Source organism: Balaenoptera musculus, chromosome 14, assembly GCF_009873245.2.
Source record: "Balaenoptera musculus isolate JJ_BM4_2016_0621 chromosome 14, mBalMus1.pri.v3, whole genome shotgun sequence".
Lineage (NCBI taxonomy): Eukaryota > Metazoa > Chordata > Mammalia > Artiodactyla > Balaenopteridae > Balaenoptera > Balaenoptera musculus.
In genome coordinates this window covers 14,400,580-14,425,463 of record NC_045798.1, presented here as the reverse complement: position 1 = coordinate 14,425,463, position 24,884 = coordinate 14,400,580, and the positions used below count along the sequence as shown (strand labels likewise).

Sequence of the window (24,884 nt, the reverse complement as noted above, 5' to 3'; positions counted from 1 at the left end):
AAGGGAGAGCGAGCCTAAAACGAAAACGTTCGGATTCGTGCGGGAAACACTGACTTAGGGAGCGAGCATTCTTTTTCCATTAAAACTTAAGTATCTGAAATTGCTATTCTATCCAATTCTAATCAGCCCCCCTTCCGTCTCTCGTTTTGCTTCCTAATTTAAAGGAAAAGTAATTTCAGATTGAAGCCGCTCCCTTCGCCGCCGCCGCCGCCGCCGAGTAAGGGACTTTTGTTTTTAGTTTTGTAACTTGAGTGACATCTCATTTTGGTTCAGTGGGGGCGGTCTTAATTATTTAAAGGCAAAGAGAAGGGGCTAAAGGAAGCCAGGAGAGAAAGAGGCCCACTCTCCACTTTCAGGAAAGTTCCCTAAAGAAAGCACTTAACACGAGGCCCAAAGACATTTCAATAAAAATTTATTGAAATTTCAATGATATTTTAAAGAGAGGGGGCAAAAATACAGAAAACCAAAGAACTCAACAATTATAACACAAAATATACCTTCATGAATTTTTGTCTTTAAACCAGCTCTCAGCACCTGACTTTTGAACTGTGAATATATATCTCTATAGGCACCAATTCAAAACACCATCAACACTGAAGACAGTAAGTAGTCAATTCCACTTCGTTTTGAAGAAATCAGAGACTAGCAAATACAAATACAAAAGAAAAATCATACAGTCAAACCACAGCCTCCGCACTCCCCACCCCACCCGCAAGCAATCTCAGAACCACTCTTAGGAATTTCAGGTGGGGCTGGGAAGCAGCCCCACCTCCCCAAGTTTTGGTAAAATAGGCAATAGCACTCTTCCCCACTTTTGGACATTAAAAAAAATTTTTTTTTCTTTGCAGACAACTCTTTTGAAAAGTGTGCCGGTGTCGGTGCAGAAAGTGTGTTTTCTACTTTTAAAAGCGATCCTGTGACCTTGAAATAAAACTGACTATAGGAAAACAAAACCACAAAACCTGACAGCTGCAATCCTATTTACACAGAGCTATGTACAATGTCAATAAATTAAAGTTTAATTTTTCGAGCATTCATATTCCACCTATTTACAAGAGTTATCAAATAATTACATAAATACTTTGTCTAATAGTCTCGCTTCTTCTTTATTATTTTTTTAAAACCTTGTTATTGCATATACAGGAAAGAGAAAGAACTGCCAGAGGGACAACATGAATCCTGCTACAGAGCTTAGATAAAATAAATTCATTTTTGGTGTTTTCCCCACCCCTTCCCTTTAAATCATCCCCCTTGGGGTTGTCGAGAATCGAGGAAAAGGGTAAGGGGTAATGTCCTTTTCTCTCTAAAAGCAAGCATTCAAAAATAAAACCCACAAATACATTACTGTGGAACATGCAAAAAGAGACCTATAGCTCTTAAAACATCACAAGAATATTAAAAAGACACAGATTTCCTTAATAGAGACTAAACAAGGATGGCAGGGACTTCCCTCCCCAAACAATGCTACCCAGTAATTTATTTAGAACTGATACGCAGGTCACTAGAAAGTTTTTAATCTTCACAAACAGAATCATATTAATGTATCCATTTATCCCCGGTATTTTTTTTTTCAATTTTATTTGTGTTTCCACTTGACACGGTGAAGGAAAAAATATATATATAAATCTGCACTGGGGGAGCTTTTCAACCCCTCCCCTCCTGGGGCCTGGCTACCTCGATCTTCCCACAGCTTCCAGACCAGCCTCGAAGGAGGTGCTCCGGCCCGGCCGCCAAGGCATTAACTCCCACCCCCAAGAGCTCAGTGCAACCGACGTTTCTGAGCCAGATCCCGGATGTATAAACCACGCCAAGAAGACAGGGCTTGTTTCTAGCACATTCTCTCCAGGGAGTCCGGCACCCCTTCCCAGACAGGGCTGCACAAAGAAGGGCTGACCTCACTGCACGCCCGTGGTTTATTTGACATCCAACAAAGTGCACTGCAGACTGGACTGGACTGGAATGAAGAGACTTTTCTGGGGAGGGGTTTACGGGGATGCGCTGCGGGACCTGTCGGGCTTGGCTTCCAAGCCGCTGACCAGCCGCTGGATGTTCTGCAGTTCGCTGGTGGCCGCCTCCTTCTCCGGGCAGAGTTTGGGCGACAAGGACACGGAGCTGGAGGAGAGCGTGGAGGAGCGGCTGTTGAGTTCCGAGCCCGAGTCCACGGCCACCGAGGCCGGGCTGGCGGCCAGGGCGGCGGCCTTGCCGTCGAGGGGCCCGGCGGCTGCGGCCATGGACGGCAGGGCGGTGGTGAGCAGGCTGCCGCTGTCCGGCACCGGCACGGGGATGGAGTAGGGGCTGTAGCGCAGCCGCGGGCGCATGGTGTTCAGGTTCAGGAACGGGTGGCGGTGCACGGAACTGGAGGCCGCCGCCGAGGAGGCGGCCGCCGCCGCGGCCATGTACGTGTAGGGGTAAGGGAACAGGCTTCCGAAAGGCGACATGGCCAGGCCCTGGGCGAGGAAGAGAGAGAACGCAGGGGCAGAAGAGTCAGGGCCCAGGCTCTGCGCAGTGGGGAGGAGCCAACCTCATCCATCACCCCTCCCCCACCCATCCCCACCTTGGGCGAGTCCTTAACCTCTCTCCCTGGGGGGTAGGGAGCAGGACACTCAAACTTCTGTGTCTAGGTCCAAATCTGAGCTGTGTCAATCTGGGCCAAAGTAGTCACTCCCTGTGCCTCACCTTTCTTATATGGCAAAACCAGGGAAAAGTTCAATAATTCACATACGTATAGGGGACTTTGTGGGTATGAAATGAGCTGCTGCCTGCAATATACTTCACACAGGGTGCCTGGCCAATAGGATGGTTGGAAATTCTCCCATCAGAGTCAGTTGTTCCACCTGTTAAATGGGGCTACAGACAGTCTACCCCACAAAAGTAGCTGGGTGAAAACCAGAGGACATAAAATATTGGACATGCATTTTGTTTTTCATTCTTGTCGCTCCACCCCTCTGCCCTCCTACTCCAGTCTAGAAGTTTAAAAAAAAAAAAATCTGGGGAAGATCCTTAAGTAAAAGGAAAAGGGGGGGTGGGCAGGATGGAAGGAGAAAGAGTAAAGGGTGTTTGCTATGAACAGAGACAAAGAAATCACCTAGCCCCAGATATGCTGGTGTTACAGGTGGAGAGACTGAGTTGAGGCAGGCCCCAGGGGTGTAGGAATTCACTCAGCTAGCAAGTGGCAGAAGCAGAATAAAAATCCGGGGACCCTGGCCTGGGCTAGTTCTCTCTGACCCATTGCCTTGGGTACTATTAGTACCTGTTTGCCCAGGCAGGCCCTCGCCCGCCTATCACCTGCCCACCAATGACAGGAGGGTCTCCAGAAAGGGCTAGCACAGGAGATGGGAGGGATGGAGGAAGGGCAGAAGCCCTTTTCTCAGTCCCCTCCTCCTCCCAGAGGGGGAGGCCAGTCCTGCCTCTTGGCTCAGGGAAGAGAGATGAATGTGCTCAGACAAAACAAAAGGCAAGGGCGTGCAGGAAACCCCAATAGAACCTTTTCTCCGGGGTTCAGAGCATTTTCAGCAGCCTGAAACTTCTCCCCAGCTGCTGGAGCCCCAACACAGCTGTCTGAGCCATACACAGGCCACCAAGCCTGCCATAGCCCCAGCCTGTCCTTCTCTGACATTTCCCACGTGTGCACAAGCCATTAACCCCTAACAGGCTGGCCTGAGAGGGGTGGGGGAGCAGGCAAACAGCTTCATATTGGAGGTTCAAGAATCAACTCTTCCCCAGGGAGTCACTTCCACTCCCAGGCCATGGTCTCTCCCTCCTCTAAGTCTTGGGGGAGGGTTGGCTGTGAAACATTTAAGAGACATTGCAACTCTGAAGCTAGAATCACAGCCTCTGGAAGAGGCCCTGGAGTCTGACTGCCTGGGGTAGAGTCTCAGGTCCACCACCTACCAGCTGTGTGTCCTTGGATAAGTTACTTAACATCTCTGATCTCTGTCCTTTCATCTAGAAGGTGGAGGTGATCATAGGATCACTGAAGTCAGAATAGATGGAGTACTTAGAAGAGCGCCCGGCACAAAGTAAGTGCTGTGTAGAGTTATTACCTGTTATTACCATCTAGTTACTCTGCTAGAAATAGCCCTTAACTTAGAAAAAAAATTTTAAGTTTTGGTGGGGAGTGTGAAGTTATGATGAATCAATAAGTCTTGCACCTAGTAATAATAATGATGATAATAATAATAATAATTATTGAAAGCTTCTAGGCAGATGAGTGTCTGGGACTAAAGGGCAGGCAAATGAGAGTGAATGAGGGGCTGGAGAGGCGGCTGATAAATACCTGAGAGGCCAGGACGTGCTGCTGGAGGTGGAAGGGCAGGGTGGCCGCGGACGCCCCCGACAGTCCCTGCGCTGCGGCGGCCGAGGCCATGGCTGTAGAATCCAGGCCCGAGACACCGGTGGAGGCCCCGGACACGGTGGCCAGCAGGGGCCCCATGCCGGCGGCCATGCTGGAGAAGGCACCCCCCATGGCGAACTGGCCGGGGTGCAGGAAGAGCGGGTGCCCGTTGAAGAACTGCTGGCCGGCCAGGCCAGGGGCGAAGCCGAGGCCGGGCAGGGGGCCCTGGCCCAGGTGCGCGGCGGCTGCGTCCGTCTGCACGGTGAGTGGCGCGAAGGCCTCCTTGCCCGGCAGCGCGCGCGCCTCCTCGGCCTTGGAAGTGGCCGCGCCCTCGCGGCCCGGGCTCCGGCGCTCCTCGGCTCCCAGGCCGCGGGTGCTGGACGAGATGGTGGCCGGGCTGTGGCGCGAGTCGGGCGACGCCTTGTCCAGCCGCCCGCTGTCCCGGGGCCGGCCGCCGGGCTCGGCCACGAAGAGGTGCGCCTTGACCGCCGGGCTGCCCTTGTCCCGGCACGGATCCTCCGACGTGGTGGTGGATATTTTGGCCGCGTCGCAGGCCTCCGGGCCATGCTCCTCTTTGCTCTCGGCCTCGGCATCGCTCTCACCCTCGCTGGGACACAGATCTACCATAGGAGGGAAACAAAAGCCAAGCGGAAGGGCGTTAGCTCTGAAACCCGGGCCAGCAGAACTCCAGTTCCCCACGTTGAATCCCAGCTCGGCCACTTCCCAGCTGTGTAACCCCAGGAAGCCCCTTAACCTCTCTGCGCCTCAGTTTTCTCATCTGCAAAGTGGGAGTGTGATACGGCAAATTTTAGTGGAAGGATGCAACAAGCTAGTAACGAATTTCAAGTATGTAGATAGAGCGGCACCCCTCCCTCCATAGATCCTTCCCCAAATGGGTAGTAAATTTTACTATTTTACACAAGTGAGGACTGAGCTCCTACTAGGTCAGACAAAGCCTTTACTGGCCTTTTTCCCATTCGATTGCAAATTCAGCTTTTAAACATTAAAACTGACTTACACTAAAACTCACTGCGGGAACACCTTCTAGTTACCCTCTCTTTGTTCCCTGAGTGATTGAGATCAGTCCCTTCCACAGATTTGTGGATTCTTTCAGAAGGATTTGTTTGGAGAGAACCCTGACATTTGAATTGGTAGTGGCAGAAGCGAACACTCCTCCCGCAACGCCCGCGCGCGCACACACACACACACACACACCCCCACACACCACTGAGCCTTCTCTGTTTCCCCGGTCTCTGCAGACAGAGATGGGTGATAAGTGGCCCACTCACTACCAGAAGACAATCATGGATTCTCTTTTGCTCTCACCACACCCTCTGTGGGTGTCCTACCAGAAGAAAAAAGGGATCCCATTTTGTGTTTAAAGCTTGAATGGATTGACGACATACAGAACTCTCATTTTATTTCACTTAAAAAACAGGTCTCTTCCTATTGAGAGCATGTGTGTCTTTCCAAATAAATAGTTCTTGCTCTTTAAACACAGGAAACCAACTGGGGATTTGCACAGCTCCTGCCCTCCCCAGCCCAGACTCTCAGTGCTCCATCTCCTCTCACAGGTCCATGGTGTCTCTATAGCTGGATTTCTCCTGGTCACCTTCCCTGTTCCAGGTGGCAGAAAATCCCCTGACTCCTCCCACCCCCAGCCTAACACATTTTAACCTAGAGTTTGAAGACAGAGTAAAAAAAAGTCAGCTGCTGCTTGGTTGGAGGGATGGGGTTGGGGGAGGGGTGGGAAAAAGAAAGAGAGAGAGAGAGAGAGAGATGCTCCAGGCCCCCACCCAGAGGGGATACAGGAACTGAGACCACCCCTTCCTCCCCCGCCAAATCAGTGTCTGGGGGAAAGGGGTCTGAGCTCTCAGATGAACTTAGGGAAGGACACACCTGATCACCCTTTGTGAGATCTGGCTCCTGTTTACAAACTTCTAGAAGGATCTGAAGCTTTGGAGGGGTCAGGTTCCCTGGTGGGTGCCGCCCCCAGCCCCCAACTCTTCAGGCTTCCAAGACCTGGAGAAATCAGAGGTGGCCAGACTTACCTTTGAGGTTGGATGTCCCTACGGTGGAGACGGCCGGAGAGGAGGATTGGGCGAAGCAGCTGAAGGCAGCCTGCTCACTCGAGGACTCGTCGGAGGTGCCATTCTCCTTTTTGTGTCTGTCATCGAACACCCTCATGGACTGCAGAGTGAGCTGCTTTCTGTGGCAGAAGCCCACACACACCCAGCGTTACACATCAGAGCAGGATTTTCCCCTCTCGGTCCGCCTTCACCCTCTCCAAAGAGGCGCACACACGCCCAGGGGGACGGAGGGGGAAAGAAGGCTTTGGGTGTATTTATTCAAGACCAGAGGGTTTCATTAGGGAAGGGGTATTGGCTGGGGCAGTGAAATCTGGTTTAAAAGTAAAGAGCAACTTTGGGCCTCACTGGTTCCAGTTCTCACACCTCCCCAGGAGTTACTGATTGCTCCTTTGGGAGCTGCAGGTCCAGGTGATGGGAAGATAATGTCTTCATGAGGAGGAGGACCATACCTGGTGACCCTGAGCCACTAGGTATCAGGTTGGGCCATCTCATGATCATGCATTTGTACCTGGATTCCCTGCCCTCAGAGTTCAACGGGAAGGCAGGAGGAGTTTGAGTCTTTGTTCTTGTGACTTAGACATGAATTATGATGTCATCTTATGAAATAAACCATGATATGAAAAAAAAAAAAAAGTAAAGAGCGAGAGGGGAGATGGGAGCCAGCCAGAGACAGCTGAGCAGCCTGCCTCACAGGCGGAGGGGAACAGGAGAACGCAAACAGTGAACACAAAGAACGGACCAACAAAACAGTGAACACAAAGAACGGACCAACTCCGCATGGGTTGCTGAGATTGGGAAGAAGAGGTCATTTCATGGTGCACTTTACTGTAATCGGTTCACCAACACATGAATCGGACTAAAAAAAATCTATTTTGATGTGAGAAATTATTTCTTAATGCCCACCCCCTCCCCCAGGGGCTAGGTTAAAAATTGGGGCTGATTTTCTGGATTTTCGAAATTCTTTGAACGCGGGTGGGGGAAGGGAGAGCTTCTTTTATATACCAGCCAGCTGTCTGCTTAATGCAGAATGATATGTGTCCCCACAGAAGGAGGGGGCCATAGATGTTTCCAGGGGCTTCAGTTCTGTCTGAGGGTATTTGCCAGACAAGACTGCAAAAATTCCAAGGCATTTTGTGAATGGCTTAGTCCTTTCCTGGGACCTGCCCAGGATGAACTTAAACTAATTAGAAATTCATAGGCATCTGTATATAATCTGTATCCCCGATACTTTTCTTGCAGAGACATCTTTCTACGGGGTGGCCTAGTTAACTTCCTTTAAGGTAACATGGAAGAGGTAGAGAAAGTAGTGTACCGAAATCGGTAAGCTCTTGGCTGAGGGGCATCAAACTGTTTTCCACCCTTCCCCCACCCTTCCCCAACCTTCTCAAGGTAAGTGCCTGCATCCCACTTCTAACAGTCGAGTGTTGGGACCTAGAAAAGCGATTTTCTAAATTATCTGAGAAACAACTGTCTCAGCTCACCTTTTTTCTCTCCTGCCATTTCCAGTGTCCCGGAAACCTTTTGCAAAAGGGTTGTTGTCTATTTTTAACTGAGTTATCTGGAGAAGGAGACACAAGCAAGAAAGAGACATTGGCTTCCTTTTCTAGAATGTTCTGGGAGTGTTTCCCCCAACTCATTAATCTACTAGAAATCTGACTTCCAACCACCGGAGAAGTCATTTGGATAGGCCAGGTTGAAGAGAAAGAGAGAGGGGAACACAGAAGAAGTTTGGAGGGGGCCAGGAGGAAAACCAAAGGAAACTGTGCCATGGCTGGCATCTCCCATTGGAGGCCAAACCAGGGATTCCAGGCTGAAATGATCCTTGCCTGGGCAGCCAACAGCTTGGGCTTAGAAATGGAAAAGCTGTCAAAGGGCAACCTGTAGATCTTAAAATTATGCTTTCCTTTAGATTTTTTATACAGTGCAATGATCATAAAATATGTTATGGTATATTTCCTGCCCCAAAACACACGTACAAACATATACACAGCACATCCTCCAACCTTTTCTGTAAATCTAATAAAATGATTTATGGGGTTTCACTACCCTTGTGCCGGCGTGGGCTTGATTTTTTTGCTGGGTGTCGGGGGCGGGGTATGTTTCAGGAATTACGATACTGACAATTATAGATTTAGAAGGACTGAATGACCACTGTTAACATTTGTTTTCATTTATATGCCCTGCCACCACCATTAGGTGGAGAAGGCCCATGGCCGCTTTGATCAAAAATGCTATATTTTATTATTCCGTTAACAACTTAGATTCATAGGATTCTGGGTCTAGAGGGTGCGTGCATTTTTACATGCTGAGGAAAAATAGTATGTAATCTTTCAAATCCCTTCCCTGCGGTGGGGTCGGGGATGCGGATGATGTATACAGAGTTCGCTAGAGGTGGGAAAAGGGCCCCTTGGATGGATTCTTGTTCTTGGAATAAATCCTGTTTGCACTTCTTGCAGGGAGAGGAGGTCCTGATGACCTCGTCGCCAGACCAAGGAACCACACCTGGAACACCCCCGTCATCGGGCCACAGAGGACCCACCCATAGTGAGAGTGAATTCAAAATGTAGGGCGTCGTCGTCTAGTGAGCTGGACTGGTACTGAGGTCCAGGGTTCAGAAGTTGAAGGGCAGAGGTCCTCAGGTGCCCCCCACTCCCCTACCCCCTGTCCCCATTAACTGCCTGCTAACAGCCAAGCTGGCGACTGGTGAACCCGCAGCCAAGAGTCACTTTCTCAGTGTCTCTCTGTGCAAACGCCCATGACCTTCGGGCCACCATAGCTTTACATACCAGGTGCTGCCAGCTGTTCCATTTGGGGGTACTCCTAATCCCCGGCCTCAGGCCCAGGGGGGAAAAAACCCCTTCAAATGAAGTGGTGACTTTGGTCACCTCATCTCAAAAGCCTCAGACAACTCAATTAGCATGACCCTGTGATCAGAGTAGGTTTTTCCAAACAAACACACACACACACACCATAAAAAACACAGCAGCGTAAAAGGTAATAAAAACCAGACCAGCTACTCGGGATTTCTGGCTAGGGGAGAAAATCTGGTCTCTGCTGGGACTCTCCTCCCAAGATCCCGAATGGCTTTTGCCTTCAATTTTAGCTGGTTCCTTTCGAACCTGATTTCTTGACCCTTCTTCCTGAAGGGGAAGAGGATGAACCTTGAAACCAACAGGAGAAAGCCCCGGGTCGGGTGGGGCGGGCAACAGTAAGGACGGGTGGTTATAGGAGCTTCTCACTGGCAAAGTTAGCGTGGCATTTTTTTTCACTCAGCACTGGATTCCTAGCTGGTCAAGTTTTTTTTTTTTTTTTTTTGCTGCAGTGTGCCAGTGCCCCTTCCCCGCGAAGCTCCACTGAAGGTCAAATCACAGAAGAAAAATCAGACTCCCATTCCAATGCTCTTGTAACTTTCTTATCCTCTCCCCAGAGCAGCTTAAAGGGGGGAGGGGAAGTGGGTGTTAATATCATGATTAAAAAGAAAAGCGACTTTGGTTACCTTATCATTCTGGTATGCGGTCACAGCGATGAATTCGGTTTCGGGGAACAAGTACGTCCGAAAAGTACTATAAGGAAGTTTTAAGATGTCATTGGCCCTCACAATGTGGAAGCGGGGCTGGTATTTATGCATGGAGTTCAGTATAGTCTGCAGGGGCCGGAAGAGGAGAGACACACATCACAAGAGGATTTAGTGGGAAGAACAGGACCCTAGGACCCCTGTCAGGCCGACGTCTACCCCACCGAAGGGCACCACGCTTGTACCGAGCCCACCTCCTTGGAGTACCTCTGTGGGGACATTCAGCTCCCCACGTAATCTTCTGGAGAATCCAAATTGCTCCTCAGTTTCCAAAGGGTCCTCCCCCACCCTCACCATCTAAGGTTGATTCGTACCTTGAACCCTAGCCTACCTGAGTACCAAAACTATAATTCCCCTGCCACGTTGCTTGATCACTTGGGAAGGCCAAAGTCTTAAAAGATAGAGAAAAACATGCATTTTAATTTACAAAATGATTCAGTCTTTTAAGTGCCCACTAATTGACGAGCCCAATCCACTTAAAGCCCTGAAAGGCTGAACTCTAGAGAGGAATATTTATGCCTTAATCAAATCAAGGGCTTCAAATGCAATTCCTGCCCCCTGAAGATATTTCCGCGCCATTCACGTCTTCCTGGGCCTAATCTTTCTGCTTATTCCTCACTTATCACTCTGTTTATTTTATTGAAATGTTGGGGAGGCGTAGGGGCAGGGGGCAAAAGGTCCTTTGCTTGACTTTTACAAGCAATCTAAGTCTCCTGAAAGTCTCTAGGAACTCCCTCCTCCCTGAATCCATACATATACTCCCAACACACATGCAGTTTTTGTACTGGGAAATCTAAGTCTCATTTCTAGTAAACCTGATTTTCACCTAAGCCCAATTCTTTTTTAGTCCAAGGGAAGAACATCTTTCAAAATCTGTATTCACACCCTCTCACCAACATAGTCAAGACTTCGAACCTTAAAACTCCCCTAAGCAACAATACGGCTGGTTTCAAAATAGAAGTTTGATATCGTAAAACAAATCCTTTACGAACATCTACCTTTGACACTGATTTTACGTCTTCACGATTGCTTTTTAACTTCCCTGTCAGGTCAAACAGTTACCAAGACCTGGACTTGCCACAGAATATGAGCCTCACTTCTTTCAGAATGCCAGGCCTCCCATTATCTGAAGAGAAACACCCTGGAATTCTCTCTCCATCTCTGTTTGCGGATCGAGCAAGTTTGCTATGCTTGGCAACTGAGAGCGAGGGAGAAACTCTTGATTTTACACGGAAGGTGGAAGCACTGCCTTTGCTAGAGAGAAGAAAGAAAATTTTATCAAAGGGAAGCAATGGAACTTACAAATCCGTGTTTGTCCGAGATGTTGTTGGTGAGTTTCAGTTTGTGGAAAGTGACAACTTTGGACATCCACTGTTCCCCCGTAGCAGGGCTGTCGGGGTGAATGTACATTCTCTTTGGCATTTCAGGGTCAGCCTTTCCCGCCACCATCCACCGAGAATTGTGAAATTTATACCGACAGTCATCTGCAGCGATAATGTCCATCAACAAAATATATTTGGCTTTTTTATCCAGCCCTGAACACCTTACTTTAAATGGAGGAAACATTCGCCTATGAGGGGAGAGAAGAGAGAAGAAAAAAGGAAAAAAAAAATCACTCAGTTTCCCGGGTTTGATCTTCTACCAAAATATTTAAATCAAATTTAAAACTTTCTATTACATTTGATGAGCTTGTGCCATTCAGAGTAGGGCAACTGGATGCAAAGTTGTTTCCTTCCACAACAGAAGGATTAAATATGCTCAAATGGCTCTATTTTAAATGTCCCAAGATTCAAAACGAATGAATTGTGGCACTGGATTTCTCTACATCATCTAATAATTTCTTTGTAATTTGTTTGGTCTCTTGTATGACTTTAGAGATTGCCCTCCTTAGAGGGAAATTCCTGCCTCTGCCTTTTCCTCTGCCTTTTCTGGGTGTCTAGCTGTAAACAGCTTGGGTAGGATTTTAGTCAAGTTCAGTCAGTCGAGGTAGAATTTTTCCACCACCCATTGATGAGAAAATGTTAAACGTATCAAGAAAAGAAATGTCAAGTTGCACCCCTCCCTGCTGTGGAACAGCAGTCCCGCTGCTGGCGAAATGAAACTGTACTTCGGTGAGTTCTCAAAACGAATTCTGTAGATTGGGGTGGACGCCCAGGCCTGATCACCAGTCTGCCTATCGCGCTGCTAACCCCATTCTCCCCACTGCTCGGGCCAGTCCAAAACGGCAAGACGCCACCACCAAATTGCTTTTTACTTTCCAGAGGCATTGGCATTCTGTACTTTTGACTTAAAAGGGAGCAGAGAGCGGGTCGCTGTGAAACTGCCTGTACGTCTTCTGGGTTGGAGGATTTTATGGCAAACTTTGGCCTCATTTAGCTTGGAAAGACACAGAAAACTAAAGACCTCAAGAGAGGGATTTTCTTTTTATTCCTTCAACTTTATGCCTTGGTAGATTTCAATGCCATTTAAGAAAAAAATCAGTGATTTTAAGGGACAGGCACGTTTTGGTCAGGCAAGGACCTCTAAACGTTATGTAAAATGTGGTTGATAATATTCACACATGAAACAGCAGTATGGGGCTCCCTACTGGCTCCTTGGGTCTGCAAACATAATCTTAATTAGCCAAAATGGCCTGTTGAACTCTCCCTCGATTACAGACACACGAAGCAGTATGGACAAACCCCAAATGCCCTTCGGTTTCTCTCTGACGCTGGTAGGGGCAGACTCAGGCCCCCTCCAGACCCAGATGCTAGGCTGGAGGGCAGAAAAGGCAGGGCAGCTCCTTCCAGGCCTCCTGCTACCACACAAACAAAAAGGGCTGTAAGTGTTTCTCTCCGAGAGCAAAATGAACCAGACAAAAAATACATCTACAAAGACACAAGGATGTTCCAGAGAGGTTTGAAACACTGAACTTCCTGCAGTGGGGTGCTTTTCTTTCTTCCTGCAGAGACGTCTGGGCAGCATTGAAAAAATTCTACCTATCCTGTAGGGAACCCGGGATGCAGACCCAGGTAGGAAAAACGGCCGGCTGCAGACGCCCAGGTAAGCTGAAACCTCCTACCACAGGGGCAGGGCCCGGGGAGGTCTCTGTACACAGTTCTGGTACACAGTTCTGGGGGAACTGTGTTTGCCTCTAAGCCGGAATAATTGGCAAACCGGCCGTTCTGGGAGGAGAGAGAGAAAAGGAGGAAAGAAACCTTCAGTAGTTTGGGGGAGGGGGCCCGCTGCTGCCGCTTGCTTACCTTCCCGACTTGGTAATGACCATCTCGGTGCCCCGCTTGTGGAACTGATCCCAAAGTTCTTTGGCCTCGAGGTGCACCTTGGGGTCATCTTCCACTTCTTCTTCCGGCTCCATGGTCTTCAGAGGCCTCAGATGTGTCTGCGGCCCCAGGGACGAGAAAGGGATGCCGGTCTCGGCCGCCCCCACCAATTGATCCATGATCGGCTTGGCCAGGGCGCCGGGCAGCGAGAGCGCCGCCGCGCCGTTGGGCGGCAGAGTCAGCGCGGGGAAGAAGGGCGGCTGGTGACCCAGCACCGCGCTCATGGCGAAGTCCGGCGCCCGGTGAGGTAGGAACGGGTGGTAGGCCATGCTTGTCCCAGGAATGACCGGATCTCTCATGGAGAGGCTCATCCACTCCAGGCGGGGCGCTGGGCTCCAGCCGGGGACAAGTCCGCAGCTGCTGTTTTGTTTTGTTTTTGTTTTTTAACAGCAGCGCATAGTTTGGAGGGGAAAAAAAAAAAAGCGAAAGAAAAAAAAGGGGGGGGATCACAACTAAAGCACCTCAAAGTGAGGGGAGGGGGAAGTGTCTTTTCGGGAGGGGAATGCCGCTTTTAAAGAGGGCAAGGCGAGAAATCAGGAGACATAGTCGCTCGGATGACTGTCCTTGTGTCTTGCGTTTTCAAAAAGCCGCTCCTGGAAGTCGGTTTACGAGGCGAGAGGAACGAGCAGGGTCTGGACTCGTGCCGGAGCCCTGCCGCTTGGCTCGAAATAGACACGCCAGCCCTCGGTCCCGGCAGTCCCTCCCCAGCCCCCAGTTCTTTGTTGCAAATGCGAACGGTTCTCCTAGGAGACTTTTTACCTTTTCTTCTTCTTCTTCCCCCGCCCCCTATCTCTCTGCCTCTCCCTTTGGCTCGCAGGAGGCGTCTGCAGTTGCGCTAGACCGGCTTGAACTGCGAGCGAGGGAGCAGAAAAAGTCTCTCTCCTTTAAAAAAAAAAAAAAAAAAAAAAAAAACAACTCTGATTGAAGCCCTCTTCTACCAGCGCTATCAAAACTTGAACTGCAAACGGGCTTCCGTTCGCCCTCCTCCTCCTTCCTCCGCTCCGAGCCTGGTGTCTGGGTTTCAATCCGAATCTTGGTGTGCTCTTCTCCCGCGCCTCTTCCTTGTCCTAAAACGTGAGCGAATTCGCTTCCTAAATCTGCGTCCAGACGCGCAGGGCAGGGAGGATTCAGGGGGGAGGAGGGGAATGAAAAGAAGGGAGAGAGAGAGGGAGAGGGAGAGAGAGAGAGAGAGGAGAGAGAGAGACAGAGTGGGAGAGGGAGCGCGAGGAGAGGGAGGGAGCCAGAGAAAGCCAGAGAGAGCTCCTCGCCACCCTCCTCCGCCTCTAGAATTCCCCGGGCGTCTGCTCGGCGGTCTAGAAGGTCGGGCTCTGCTGTGGGCTGCGGAGAGCCGGAGGCCTCTTGATTGGCTCTTTGACGCTTTCGGACCAATTGTGTTGCTGCATAGGCGTGGTTTTCACAGGTCGAGTGCTGGGGGATAGAGCCGAGTTATAAAAAGAAGGTGTCGGAAACTGTAACGTCGCAGCGCCGCATCGGTACTACTGCCTGTCCTGTGAATATGTCAACATGATCAGAGGGAGGGCGGGGAGCCACTGGGGAGCGCGCGCACTGAGTCGCCTCTAGGTGGCTTATCGAGAGATCGCCGCAGCCTCAGAGCTCGCTCGCTCTGGCTCAGCCCACGTCTGAAATGCCTCAGTCATCCAGCCCGGGATCGAGGGAGGAGGCCGGGCATGGAGCACGGGGGAGGGAGGCGGGAGCGAGCGAGCCGGGCCAGGAAGGCGGAGAGCGCGCCCGGCGCCGGGTAGGGGCGCTCGCCTCTCGCGCGCTCGGCTCGCCTCTGGCCGCCGCGGCCGTTTCTCTCTCTCGCTCACCCTCTTAGCCCGGCCCCGGGCGAGCCGAGCGGACGGCCCAGGCTCCCGCGAGCTGCCCTCCGGCCGCCGGGCGCAACAAAAGCCGACCGCCGCGGAGAGGCGAGCGCCGCCGAGTCTCCAGGCTTGCGCGCTCTCCAGCCCCACGTGGAGCCAAGCTCCTCCCGGCCGCCACTAAAGGGCTCCCGAGCTCGGGTGTCTCTCGGTGCCGGTCTCCCCGGCAGCAGGGCCCAAGGGCTCCCGAGCACACGGATGCGGGCAGATCTCAGCCCACGCTGGTGGGGGCTCCCGCCCCACCGTGCGCCACGCGAAACTATGCGCGGAGACCCAAACACTCCTAGCACATCTGTACGCGAATACGCGCCGGCCCACTGGGACCCAGCCACCCGCGAAAACCACGTACACGCAAACACTTAGCCTGCGCGGCTGCCCGGGTCTGCGCTCAACTGACTCCGGGAGGCGGACTCGGGCTTTTTTGAAATACATTTACCAGCCCTTTTAGATCTCGTCTTCCATTTGGAATCGGGCTCCCGGTTTTCCACCTGAATGTGTGTGCGAGTGCAGAGGGGAGAGGGGAGATCTGAACAAAGTGAGCGCAGCGAGGGACTAGGTTCTGGGCCTGTCCCCGTCCAGCCGCCTCCCTCCCTTCGGCGGCCGGCTCGGTGAGGAGCTGGTAGGGGGAGGTGCGCCAGCCCTGTATCTTCTCCAGGCATCGCACTTATCTCTCGGTGCCTCAGTTCTTTCTCCACCCGGGGACTTATCTCGCCAGAAGTCGGGGGGTGAATTTGTAAAACAAATCGTGAAACGCCCCCATCCCAGAGGCGAGGTAACCGGCTCCAATTCAGGTAGGGTGGGGGGCCTCAGCAAGGGTGAAGGGGAGGGAGGTAACCGGATCTTAGCTATCAGACCTGTCGCCGAATTGGTAACTGTTACCGCAGGTCCCTGTCCGGGTCAGAGGATTCCCCAGACCCACATTTCCCATTTCTGGGGGCCAGTGAGTTGGGCCGTCCCTGCTTGGATGGAGGGAAATCTTGGGGACAATATTCTTTTACCCTTCGTGAGTTAGGAGCTTCCTCCAGTGGAACGAAGGAACGGCTGATTGCGCGGCCTAGGGGGTTAAGAAACCCCAGGGTTGGGATGTGTGTGTGTGTGTGTCTGTGTGTCGATAGCCAGTACCGTCCTCTCTTACATTTTGCCTCGTGTACCCCCTAAGCCCCCAGCTCCCAGACTCCGAAGTGGGAGCAAGTGGGGGGTAAAAATGCAGTTCCACTGTGGGCCAACCGCTCCGAGATAGGGGCGGAACTTTTGAGGCGACAAGATTTTCCAGCCTCGCATTTTTGACGCACATGGTTAAGAGCGCTTGGCGCCAGCGCTAAGAATTCCCTGAAGTCACCAGAGAGAATAGAGTGGTTCTGCGAACTCCGTCTGGCTCGCCACCTCGCCCCTTTCTTTCCCTTTCGGTCTTTCTCTGGCGTCCTCTCGGCCTCTCTCTGCCCTGGTGGAGCAAGAGGCGGCGGGGGCCAGGGTGTCGGCTCACAACGCCCCCCTCCCGCGTCCCTAGTGGCCCGATCCCGAAGGGTGCGAGAAGCCAGGCCTTCCCCCTTCTTACACCGACCACGGAGGTCACCACAGGGTTTCAAGAGTCTCTGGAGGCTGAAACCCGCCCCTCCCCCACACTGCTGGCCGCCGGAGCCCGGGGCCTCACCGCTGCGCTTTCAGGAGCGGCCCCAAACCCCCGGTCTGGTTTTGCCTGCACTCGCCGGCCAATCTCTGCCCCGACGCTCCGACTAGAAGGAAAGTAATTCTGCAACCACGAGATGACTGACCCACCCCCCAACTCGGTGCCCCAAGCGTCCAGATGCCCAGGAGAGAGACATTTTACTCGGTCCTCCGCATTCTGGCCTCCCTTCGGTTTGGACGTGGGAGGGGAGCTTGCTGATTTCACTTGTAAATATCTCGACTTGCCTTTGGCCTCTAAGGCGGAGGTGGACCTAGCCTTGATTTCTGCCCCTCACACGGCCCCCTCCCTCACGTGCCTATTTTTGCCCGTAGCTCTAACTTAACCCTGGGGTCACCCCAGTTGCCACTCCTGACCCCCACTCCCACTCCAGCGCGCAAGGAAGGGGGGGGGAGAGGAAAGTTTGCGGGGTTCTGAATCGAAAATGTCGACATCTTGCTAATGGTCTGCAAACTTCCGCCAATTATGACTGACCTCCCAGACTCGGCCCCAGGAGGCTCGTATTTTGCAGGGAGGCCGCAGTAACTTGGGATCAAAAGCGGGAAGGTGCGAACTCCTCTTTGTCTCTGCGGGGCCGCCGCGCCCCCCTCCCGGTGGGTGATAAACCCACTCTGGCGCCGGCCGTGCGCTGGGTGATTAATTTGCGAACAAACAAAAGCGGCCTGGTGGCCACCGCATTCGGGTTAAACATTGGCTAGCGCGTTCCGAAGACTTGTGCCAGGCCTGGCGGCCGGGAGAACTCGCAGGCCAGCGCGCCCTGGGCCCGGGCTTTTAGGCTCTAGCCGCGGGCTCTACACGGTCTTTTATTTTGTCTCCATGCAGACCCCCTGGATCTTCTCTTTCTCCTCGCCTCACGTTCCACAAAAGGCAGACGGGGAACACTGAAGGAGCCTGCCCCTGGGCAGAGCCTGAGAAACGGTGCTTTAAAAGAGCGGGAGAAGGGGGCCAAATTTTGAATCCTAGAGGACGCGTGGAACTTCTGGTGTCCCCCCAATATTCCTCCATCTTTTGCAAAGAGTATTCACATAATTGTAGGCCTGATTTTTTTTTAATTTAAAAAAAACCCCAACACACACCTCTCCAAATCTGTGATGTCTGCAGAGTTTAAAGTGAAGAAGTCGTATGAGTGCGGATTTTAAAGTGGAGGGGCAAGGAGGAGCCTCAGAATAAATGGCGTATGTGCACGCGCGCGCGCGCGCACCCAAATCACCTATCCTCAGACCAGGCCAAGGATGCGGCAGAGAATGCTTGCGGAAGAATTCCCCAGGAAGCCTCTGCTGATCCCACTTTTCCCTATGACACCGCCTGCCTCAAACTATAAAGGGGGCAAATCGACCCTTTTGTGACCGAATGGTGTTTATCTGAAGTTTACAAAGGGGGGGGTGGTGGAAGGGGAAAGGATGGTGGGTAGGCGGGGTCGTTTACTTTGGCAAGTTTGCTGTAAATATTCTCCTCAGCATGTGTGAGGTCTGGCGAGGGACTATTACACGCTTATTCCCTCTTAAACTTTCACCCACCGTTTGCCGCGGAGCTTTTTTTCAGTCCGAGGTGTCCCTAAACGGGGAACTCTGTTGACATAAGGACATCCAGGGGTTTCTCCGAGGGTCTCAGGCTTAATTAAGAAGTTTACTACGGGAGTCGGTCAAGACGTAAACTTTTTCTGGGGAGGGGCTTTCTGGGTAGAGATGGTTCCCTGTTTCTGCCCAGTGCCCCCCGCTCATGGGATACCAGGCTTTTTTTTTCTTCTTAATATTGACAAGCGTTGAAACTGACTAGGTGCCCGCTACAGGACTCCCATCCTCCTTTGCGCTCAATTCCCCTAAGCCGGGACCTGATATTCTTATCGTGGACCTCAGGGAGGCAGCTCCCTCGGGAGTGCCTAGGTTACTGCTCTTGTTTCCTCCCGCAAATCGCCACTAGCACCTTCCTCCCCACATTAGCACTCCGGTGCTACCCCAAACCCTGACTCTACCACACGCAGCTCTGAAGCCAAAGGAGGACTTCACAGACCTGGGAGGCTTGATCTTCCTTCTGGAGTTTCGCATCTTCCCTCGTCGCGCCCCGCCTGACCCCCGCCCCCCCCCCAGCCACCCCCCCAACTTGCTTTAAGAGCCTAGTTCTTCTTAGGTCTGGAGGCTTCAGGATCAATCTCTTTGGTCAGTTTCCCCAATTTTCTTCCCTCCGGGGGTAGGCACAATCCTCTTGGTTAGATCAGACAGGGCACCCATTTGTTTCTCTTCCTTTCTTTTTTTTTCTTTTGGCACTCCTGTCTCTCTATGTCTTTCAAGATTCTGTGACTGCAGATCTGTGGTCTTTCCTGTGTTTTCTTTTACTTTCTCTTCCCTCCCTGGCATCTATCCTGTGCTTGGCTTCTATATGTCTCCTCAGTCTCTACCTCCCAGCCTTTACGTCTCTTATTCTTTCTGTTTTTGATTTACTCTTTTCTATTCTTTCTTCTTCTCCCTTTCTATTTTCTCTGGCTTTCTTGGTCCTCTCTGAATTCTCTCCTGCCTTTCTGTATTTCTGGATTGCCTCTGTATTTCCCCCCTCTCTCCCTCCCTCCTCTTTTCCAGGAACCATGACAGGCTGGAGATACCTCTTCCTGGGATTCAAGCAAACACCTTCCCCTCACACCCCTGGCTGGGAAGATAATATGTCCTAAGAGACAGAAGAGCGCTGGGCCCATTTGTGTAGGTTGGAAGTATCACTTTCTGCTTTTGGTATCCCCAGAGTCACCCTTTTCCCCAGAGCTGGCTCTCACTCCTGTTCCAATGCTCTGATCTCCCATCCTCTCTCTCTCTTTCTCTCTCCCCCTCCTTTCCAAGGCAGGAGCCCAGGGTGAAGGGCAGCATGTTGGGTTCTAAACCCCAGCTTCTAACCTCTGTCTCGCCCCAGCAGCACAGGGCTTTCCTGTAAGGCACATTTCCCTGTCCTCTGACAGCCCTCTAAATTATTGATTAGGGCGATTCAGTACAAGAGTCTGAAGTGTGTGTGTGTGTGTGTGTGTGAGAGAGAGAGAGAAGATTGTCAAAGTTGTCTAGCTTGGGGAAGCAGTATTTTTAGTACAGAGGCTCACTTTGGCGCCAGTTGGTTTATGCTGTTTCTAGAGCATCATTCGTTATACACTTAATCCATGCTTATCATACCTCCCTTTAATGTAAATATGTTTTTGGCAGAGGCAAAATGAAAAGATTTCACCCTCTGCATTATTCTTATTAGCACCCACCTTTCATCAAAGCTGATCACTCTGCAAAATGGCAAATTTGTAAACGGCTAGTGATTTAGAGAAGCTGGAAGGGAAGCAAGGAGGGAAGGATGAAGGAAGTGTGTGTGTGTCTGGGGAGCACGCCTCTTATACATCTGTGAAGGTTTTTTTCCCCCTCTGTCTCTCTGTCAGGAAAAGGAACTAATTGTGGGTTCCTAATTTCAAACCAATCTACATCTTCAATGCTCTCTTTGTGTGTTTTACCCAATTACTTAAAAAAAAAAACCCAAGATAATGCAATGGACATTTCTTAGTCCAGCAGAAATGAATTCACTAGGAAGAGGCCGGGAAGTTTTCCTCTCATCGTATCTGACCCAGAATCTGCAAGACGCAGAGGCAGAGCTGACTTTGGCCTCAGGCACCGGGCACCGTTGACCACCCAAAATCTTTCTTCCTTCAATGTCCTCGTTCCAGATTTTCAGTCGAGACAGGTAAGGGTATAAATGGCCCTTCAGCGATGTGTCCCAAGAATGTGGCCTGGGGGGGGGTGGAGATCTCGGGGACAGAATACTTTATAAAGGGTGAAGGGAAATATATTCTCCAGTCCCCCCAACTGCAGATTGAGGGTGTCAACTGTACAGGAGCCCTTAATTCTGTGACTTCCTGCTTTTGCTTCTATCCATTATTTCTGGTGTTGTTGTTAGGTGCCAGGGGCACCGGGGCAGTGGGGTCTTGCCCTGTGAGAGCCGACGGGGCGGAGGAAACAGGGTGATCTGTAAGTGAGAGGCCATGGCAAATCAGATGACCGCTACTGTCAGGGAGGTTGACAGGGCAAAGAAAGATCAGCTCCTCCAAATCTGCTGAACTAACTGTCCCCCGGTTGCCACAGACACGTTTTCTCAATTTGAGCACAATATCCATTACTGTTTCCCCTACTGGGTTTCAATTAAAAAGGGTGAGAGCAGAGAGGGAAGGCAGGAGATAAATGAAAGGGACCAGTGAGCACCGAAGTTGTGTGTGTGTGTGTGTTTCCTCTTTTCTTTCCATTTCTTTCTCGTAGCCTCACCACTGCTCCTTGCCAGCCAGACAATCTGCCTGTGTTCCCAAAGTTAATGTTTTCATGTCTCCCAAATCCAGTAGGGTGAAGAGATAGGAAAGGAGGTAACACTGACAGAGATTCTTTCATATCCACTGAAGCCCCCAAGAGATATAGCTGTCTCTGGGGGAGCGATGGCTTTGGGGAGGAATTTGCCTTGCCTGTGTGGTCATGGGGTTTCAGGGATTGGAGGGGTGTGGGCATTTAGTGTTCTAGGCTTTACTGTCATATTGGAAACTGATCAAATTCCTCCTCCCTTGTACAGTCTTATGGACAATATACTCTTTTGTGGTTCTAAGACACGGGGTGTTTTGAAGGTGATTTCACCTGCTCCTCTGGCTGACTTGGCAGGTAGGGGGCTTACAAACCTGCTTCCAAGGCCAGGATTTGGGTTGCGGATGCAGGATCCTGACTCCAGGCCTAGCCTGTCTGTCACCGAATGGCTGCCAACGCTCCGGCCAAACACACCTCTCACAATTTGGAATCAGGCACCAGCTCCTTTACTCACTCTGCGTTCTGTGATCACTGAGCCTCTACCACGGCCACTCAGATAACTGCGCAGGGGTCGCTGCACCTCTGTATGCTAATTACCTGGCAACCTGGGGAGCCTCTTCCTCTGTGTCAGTAAAAGAAATTAGAGGCCTCAACAATGTGACTTCATTTTAAGTCGGAGATGCCTTGCTCCTGACCCAATCATCCTTGTCTCCAAATAATACATAAATCCTGTTCGAGTCTTGTGGGATATCCAGGGAGTGATTGGTACAAGCCAGAGGGACAGTCCTCTGGCCCATAACCGCAGCTGAAGGCTTGGGTGAAAGTTTTGGTCTTAGAGATCCCAGAAGCCTTTAAAAAAGTCTCCAGCTTGGGCTTGGAATACAGGAGGGCTAGAGAAGTTTCCTTTCTTTTTAAATTTGTATTTATGTTTTAGAGGAAGAAGAGAGAGGGAGGCAGAGACACACACTGACATAGAAAGAGGGAATGTTTGGAATTGTGAGAGAGCCTCTCCTGAGAGTTGCTTTTGCTGGCGCCCAGGCCTCAGTTCATTTCATCTCCAAGCCAAATATTAAAAATCCTTCTGGTGGGCGGGCGGGAGGGCAGAGAGGAGCGGCCTTACGGATCTAGGAACCAACCTGCCCCCTTCGTTCCCTCCTAATGCCCTTTCCTCCTTTCACTTGGGAAAGGAAAACTTCGGGCCCCCGGAAGGAGTGGGAGACGGCGACAGCCCCGTGCTCCTCGTAAGGTCCTTTTGGCGAAGGTTTCCGCCCAGGGCGGGGGAGCGGGGGGCGGCTTCACCTACCGCTGCCCCCTCCCCCTCCCCCGGTTCCAAATACGGAAGCTGGACGTGCCTCGGTGCAGCTCCAGGCCTGGCCCAGCGCGGAACCAGAGAAGACGCTCGCGGCCTCGGATTACACCCGCACCCGGGGGTGGAGGGGACCGGAGCTCGGATCGGGGACCACCCCCCACGCCCCAACGTCCTCACTGGCCCGCAGGGAAGCAAAGGGGTCTCGGACAGGCTGGCCTGCCCCGGTTCTCGGTCGCGACAAGGTCCCGCCAGGCCCGGGAACCCGCGACCGCGGGCACTGGCTCCCTGCGCGGGTTACCTGCCTTCCCTCTGCGGCTGCCGGGGCGGGGCGAGGCGGGCTTCCCGGGTGGGAGCGCGGTCGGCCCTGCCCGCGGAACTCACGTCTTTTCCCTAAAACTGGGATCACGGAGATTGAGTTAGGAGCTCCTCACCTCCCCCGGACGTCCGATGTGTCTTTCTGCAGCCTCGATTCCTAACTCCCGCCCTACTCCGGTGGCAAAGGACTAACGGGGCGGGGGCTGGGGGGGGGGGGGGGGGGGGATAGTAAAGACCTTGGGGAGGGGGGTACCAAACAGAAAAGAGTCATGTAGCACCCTCTGTCTCTCAAAGTGGTGGAAAAACAACTGCAAGGGATTGCAATTGCAATTCTCCGAGGGAACCAGGCTGAGAGCCCCGGGAGGTTTTCTGCGTGCAGGGAGAAGGTGGGGTGGAGGAAGCCATCGCCTCTCCCACCGCGGGGGTGTGTTTTTACCTGTTTTCTTAGCAGCAAGTTCTATGAACAGGTCAGCCCTACGCTGCCAGCCTGGGGAGTCTAAGCCTATTTCTGACTTCCAGTGTAGACGCCTCTCTTTCCCCACTCGGCCCCGGTGCAAGTCAAACACTCAGGAGATGGGGGTGAGGGTGCGGGCGGGGGGGAGAGCGCCATCTCCCACTTCTGACTTGGAGGGTATATTTGCTTTTGAAATAGCTTCTCTTGTCTTCAGACGGTAAAATATGAGTTCCCCACAAGTCTGAGTCTGGTCTTCTGGTACCTCAAGCAGGGTTTGGGTTGGGAGGGGGGGGGGGAGGGGGCTGCTATAATGACCTCTGAGCTGAGTGGGCGTGGGGCGGGGGATTCTGTCTTTGCAGCCCGGCGCTGCTGGGGTACCCGGGCGCATTATTAAACCCAGACGCTCCGTCCAGGAGTTGGGGCCATGCGGAAAAGATTTACAATTAAGCCAATTGGGGCCGAATACAACCGTCCAAAGTTTGCAGGTGTAAATAATGCCTTGCTTTTTTTTTTTTTTTTCCATTCCAAGCGGCTTCATTTCAATCCCCCCTTCTACCCCACCCACCCATCCACGGCTGGATTCTAATTCTTTTGGGGTGTTGGGGGGAGGACGGTGCAGCAGAGTTAGGATTTTTCTATTAGACAAGTAAATATATGATGTTGCACTCACTTTTATGTCCCTGTATTAATGCGTTCATTCCTCCGTCTAGAACTGAGAATTGTTGGAGTCAATGAAAGGCCTTTTGAATGTGGGTTATGAATTCTTTTTCTTTTTTTTTTTTTTTAAGGGAACGGGACAGATTTCTATATAACAGGGATATTGGAGTTGAATTAGTATAAAGTTTTTTAGTTGTAGAGATTGGGTGAGAGAGGGATAAGAAAAAAAAAAAAGTAAATTCCCTTTAGTTGGGGTATCAGAACATTGCCCCCAGCTGAATCTGGAGCAGAGGTGGGCTTTCAGAGAGTAGAGCCAGACGCTTTTTGAGCTTCAGTTTAGATCTTCCTAATGTTTGGAGAGCTAGCTGAGCGGTTTATGGGCCCAACTTCAAGGCTATACTTCACTGCGTTATTTAGACATAATAGAATATGCATGTGTGTTTCTAAGATGTTCTATGTGGGTACAAGTGTGTATATATGGACTTCCAAGTAGCCCCAAATATGAAATTAAATCTCAGATTTAAAAATGCATTGTAATCACACCTCACGGGGCTGACTCCCATTTGATCAATATAGACAGAGTGAAATTTGTTTTGCCGCACCGCAGTTACTCCTTTTCTCTCGGAGCAATAAAGTCTGTCTGTTACAAATTAGCAGGGAATTGGAGAATACGCCCCCACCCCACCCCAAGTGTTGTTCGCTGTTTTTAGTCTTGCGCTAACCCGCTCAATAATATATGTAATATGTGTGTACACAGGCACTTTTCCAAAAAATTAGCGATAACATTCCGGGTGTATCAAGTGGGGTGTTTTTCACCCTCTGCGTGTAGGGCTCTGTCCGCGGCTGAGTTGCCACTCTGGAGACCCATCACCGGGGGATTGGCACCCACGGGGATCACGGGGGAGGAGGTTTTCCAGCCCAGGTTTCATGCAAGGGCAGGGAATCAAGGCGCCTGACTCCAGCCAGTATAAGG

The 24,884-nt window shown here is 51.5% G+C and overlaps 1 protein-coding gene across 2 annotated transcripts; it reads right to left on the bottom strand.

Moving 5' to 3' along the window:
- Positions 1–395: 395 nt before the first annotated feature.
- Positions 396–14,779, bottom strand: TBX3 (T-box transcription factor 3). Of its 2 annotated transcripts, XM_036823384.1 has the most exons (8): positions 13,240–14,779; positions 11,300–11,567; positions 10,329–10,388; positions 9,920–10,066; positions 7,905–7,981; positions 6,385–6,542; positions 4,277–4,953; positions 396–2,447 (listed from the first exon to the last, which is right to left on the bottom strand). In XM_036823384.1, the coding sequence occupies exons 1-8, from the start codon at positions 13,626–13,628 to the stop codon at positions 1,986–1,988; spliced, it is 2,238 nt and encodes a 745-aa protein (XP_036679279.1). In that variant the 5' UTR covers positions 13,629–14,779; the 3' UTR covers positions 396–1,985. The 2 variants fall into 2 exon arrangements, with proteins under 2 accessions (XP_036679279.1, XP_036679280.1); XM_036823385.1 differs by lacking the exon at positions 10,329–10,388 and having other exon boundaries at positions 13,240–14,777.
- Between the last annotated feature and the right edge of the window lie 10,105 nt (positions 14,780–24,884).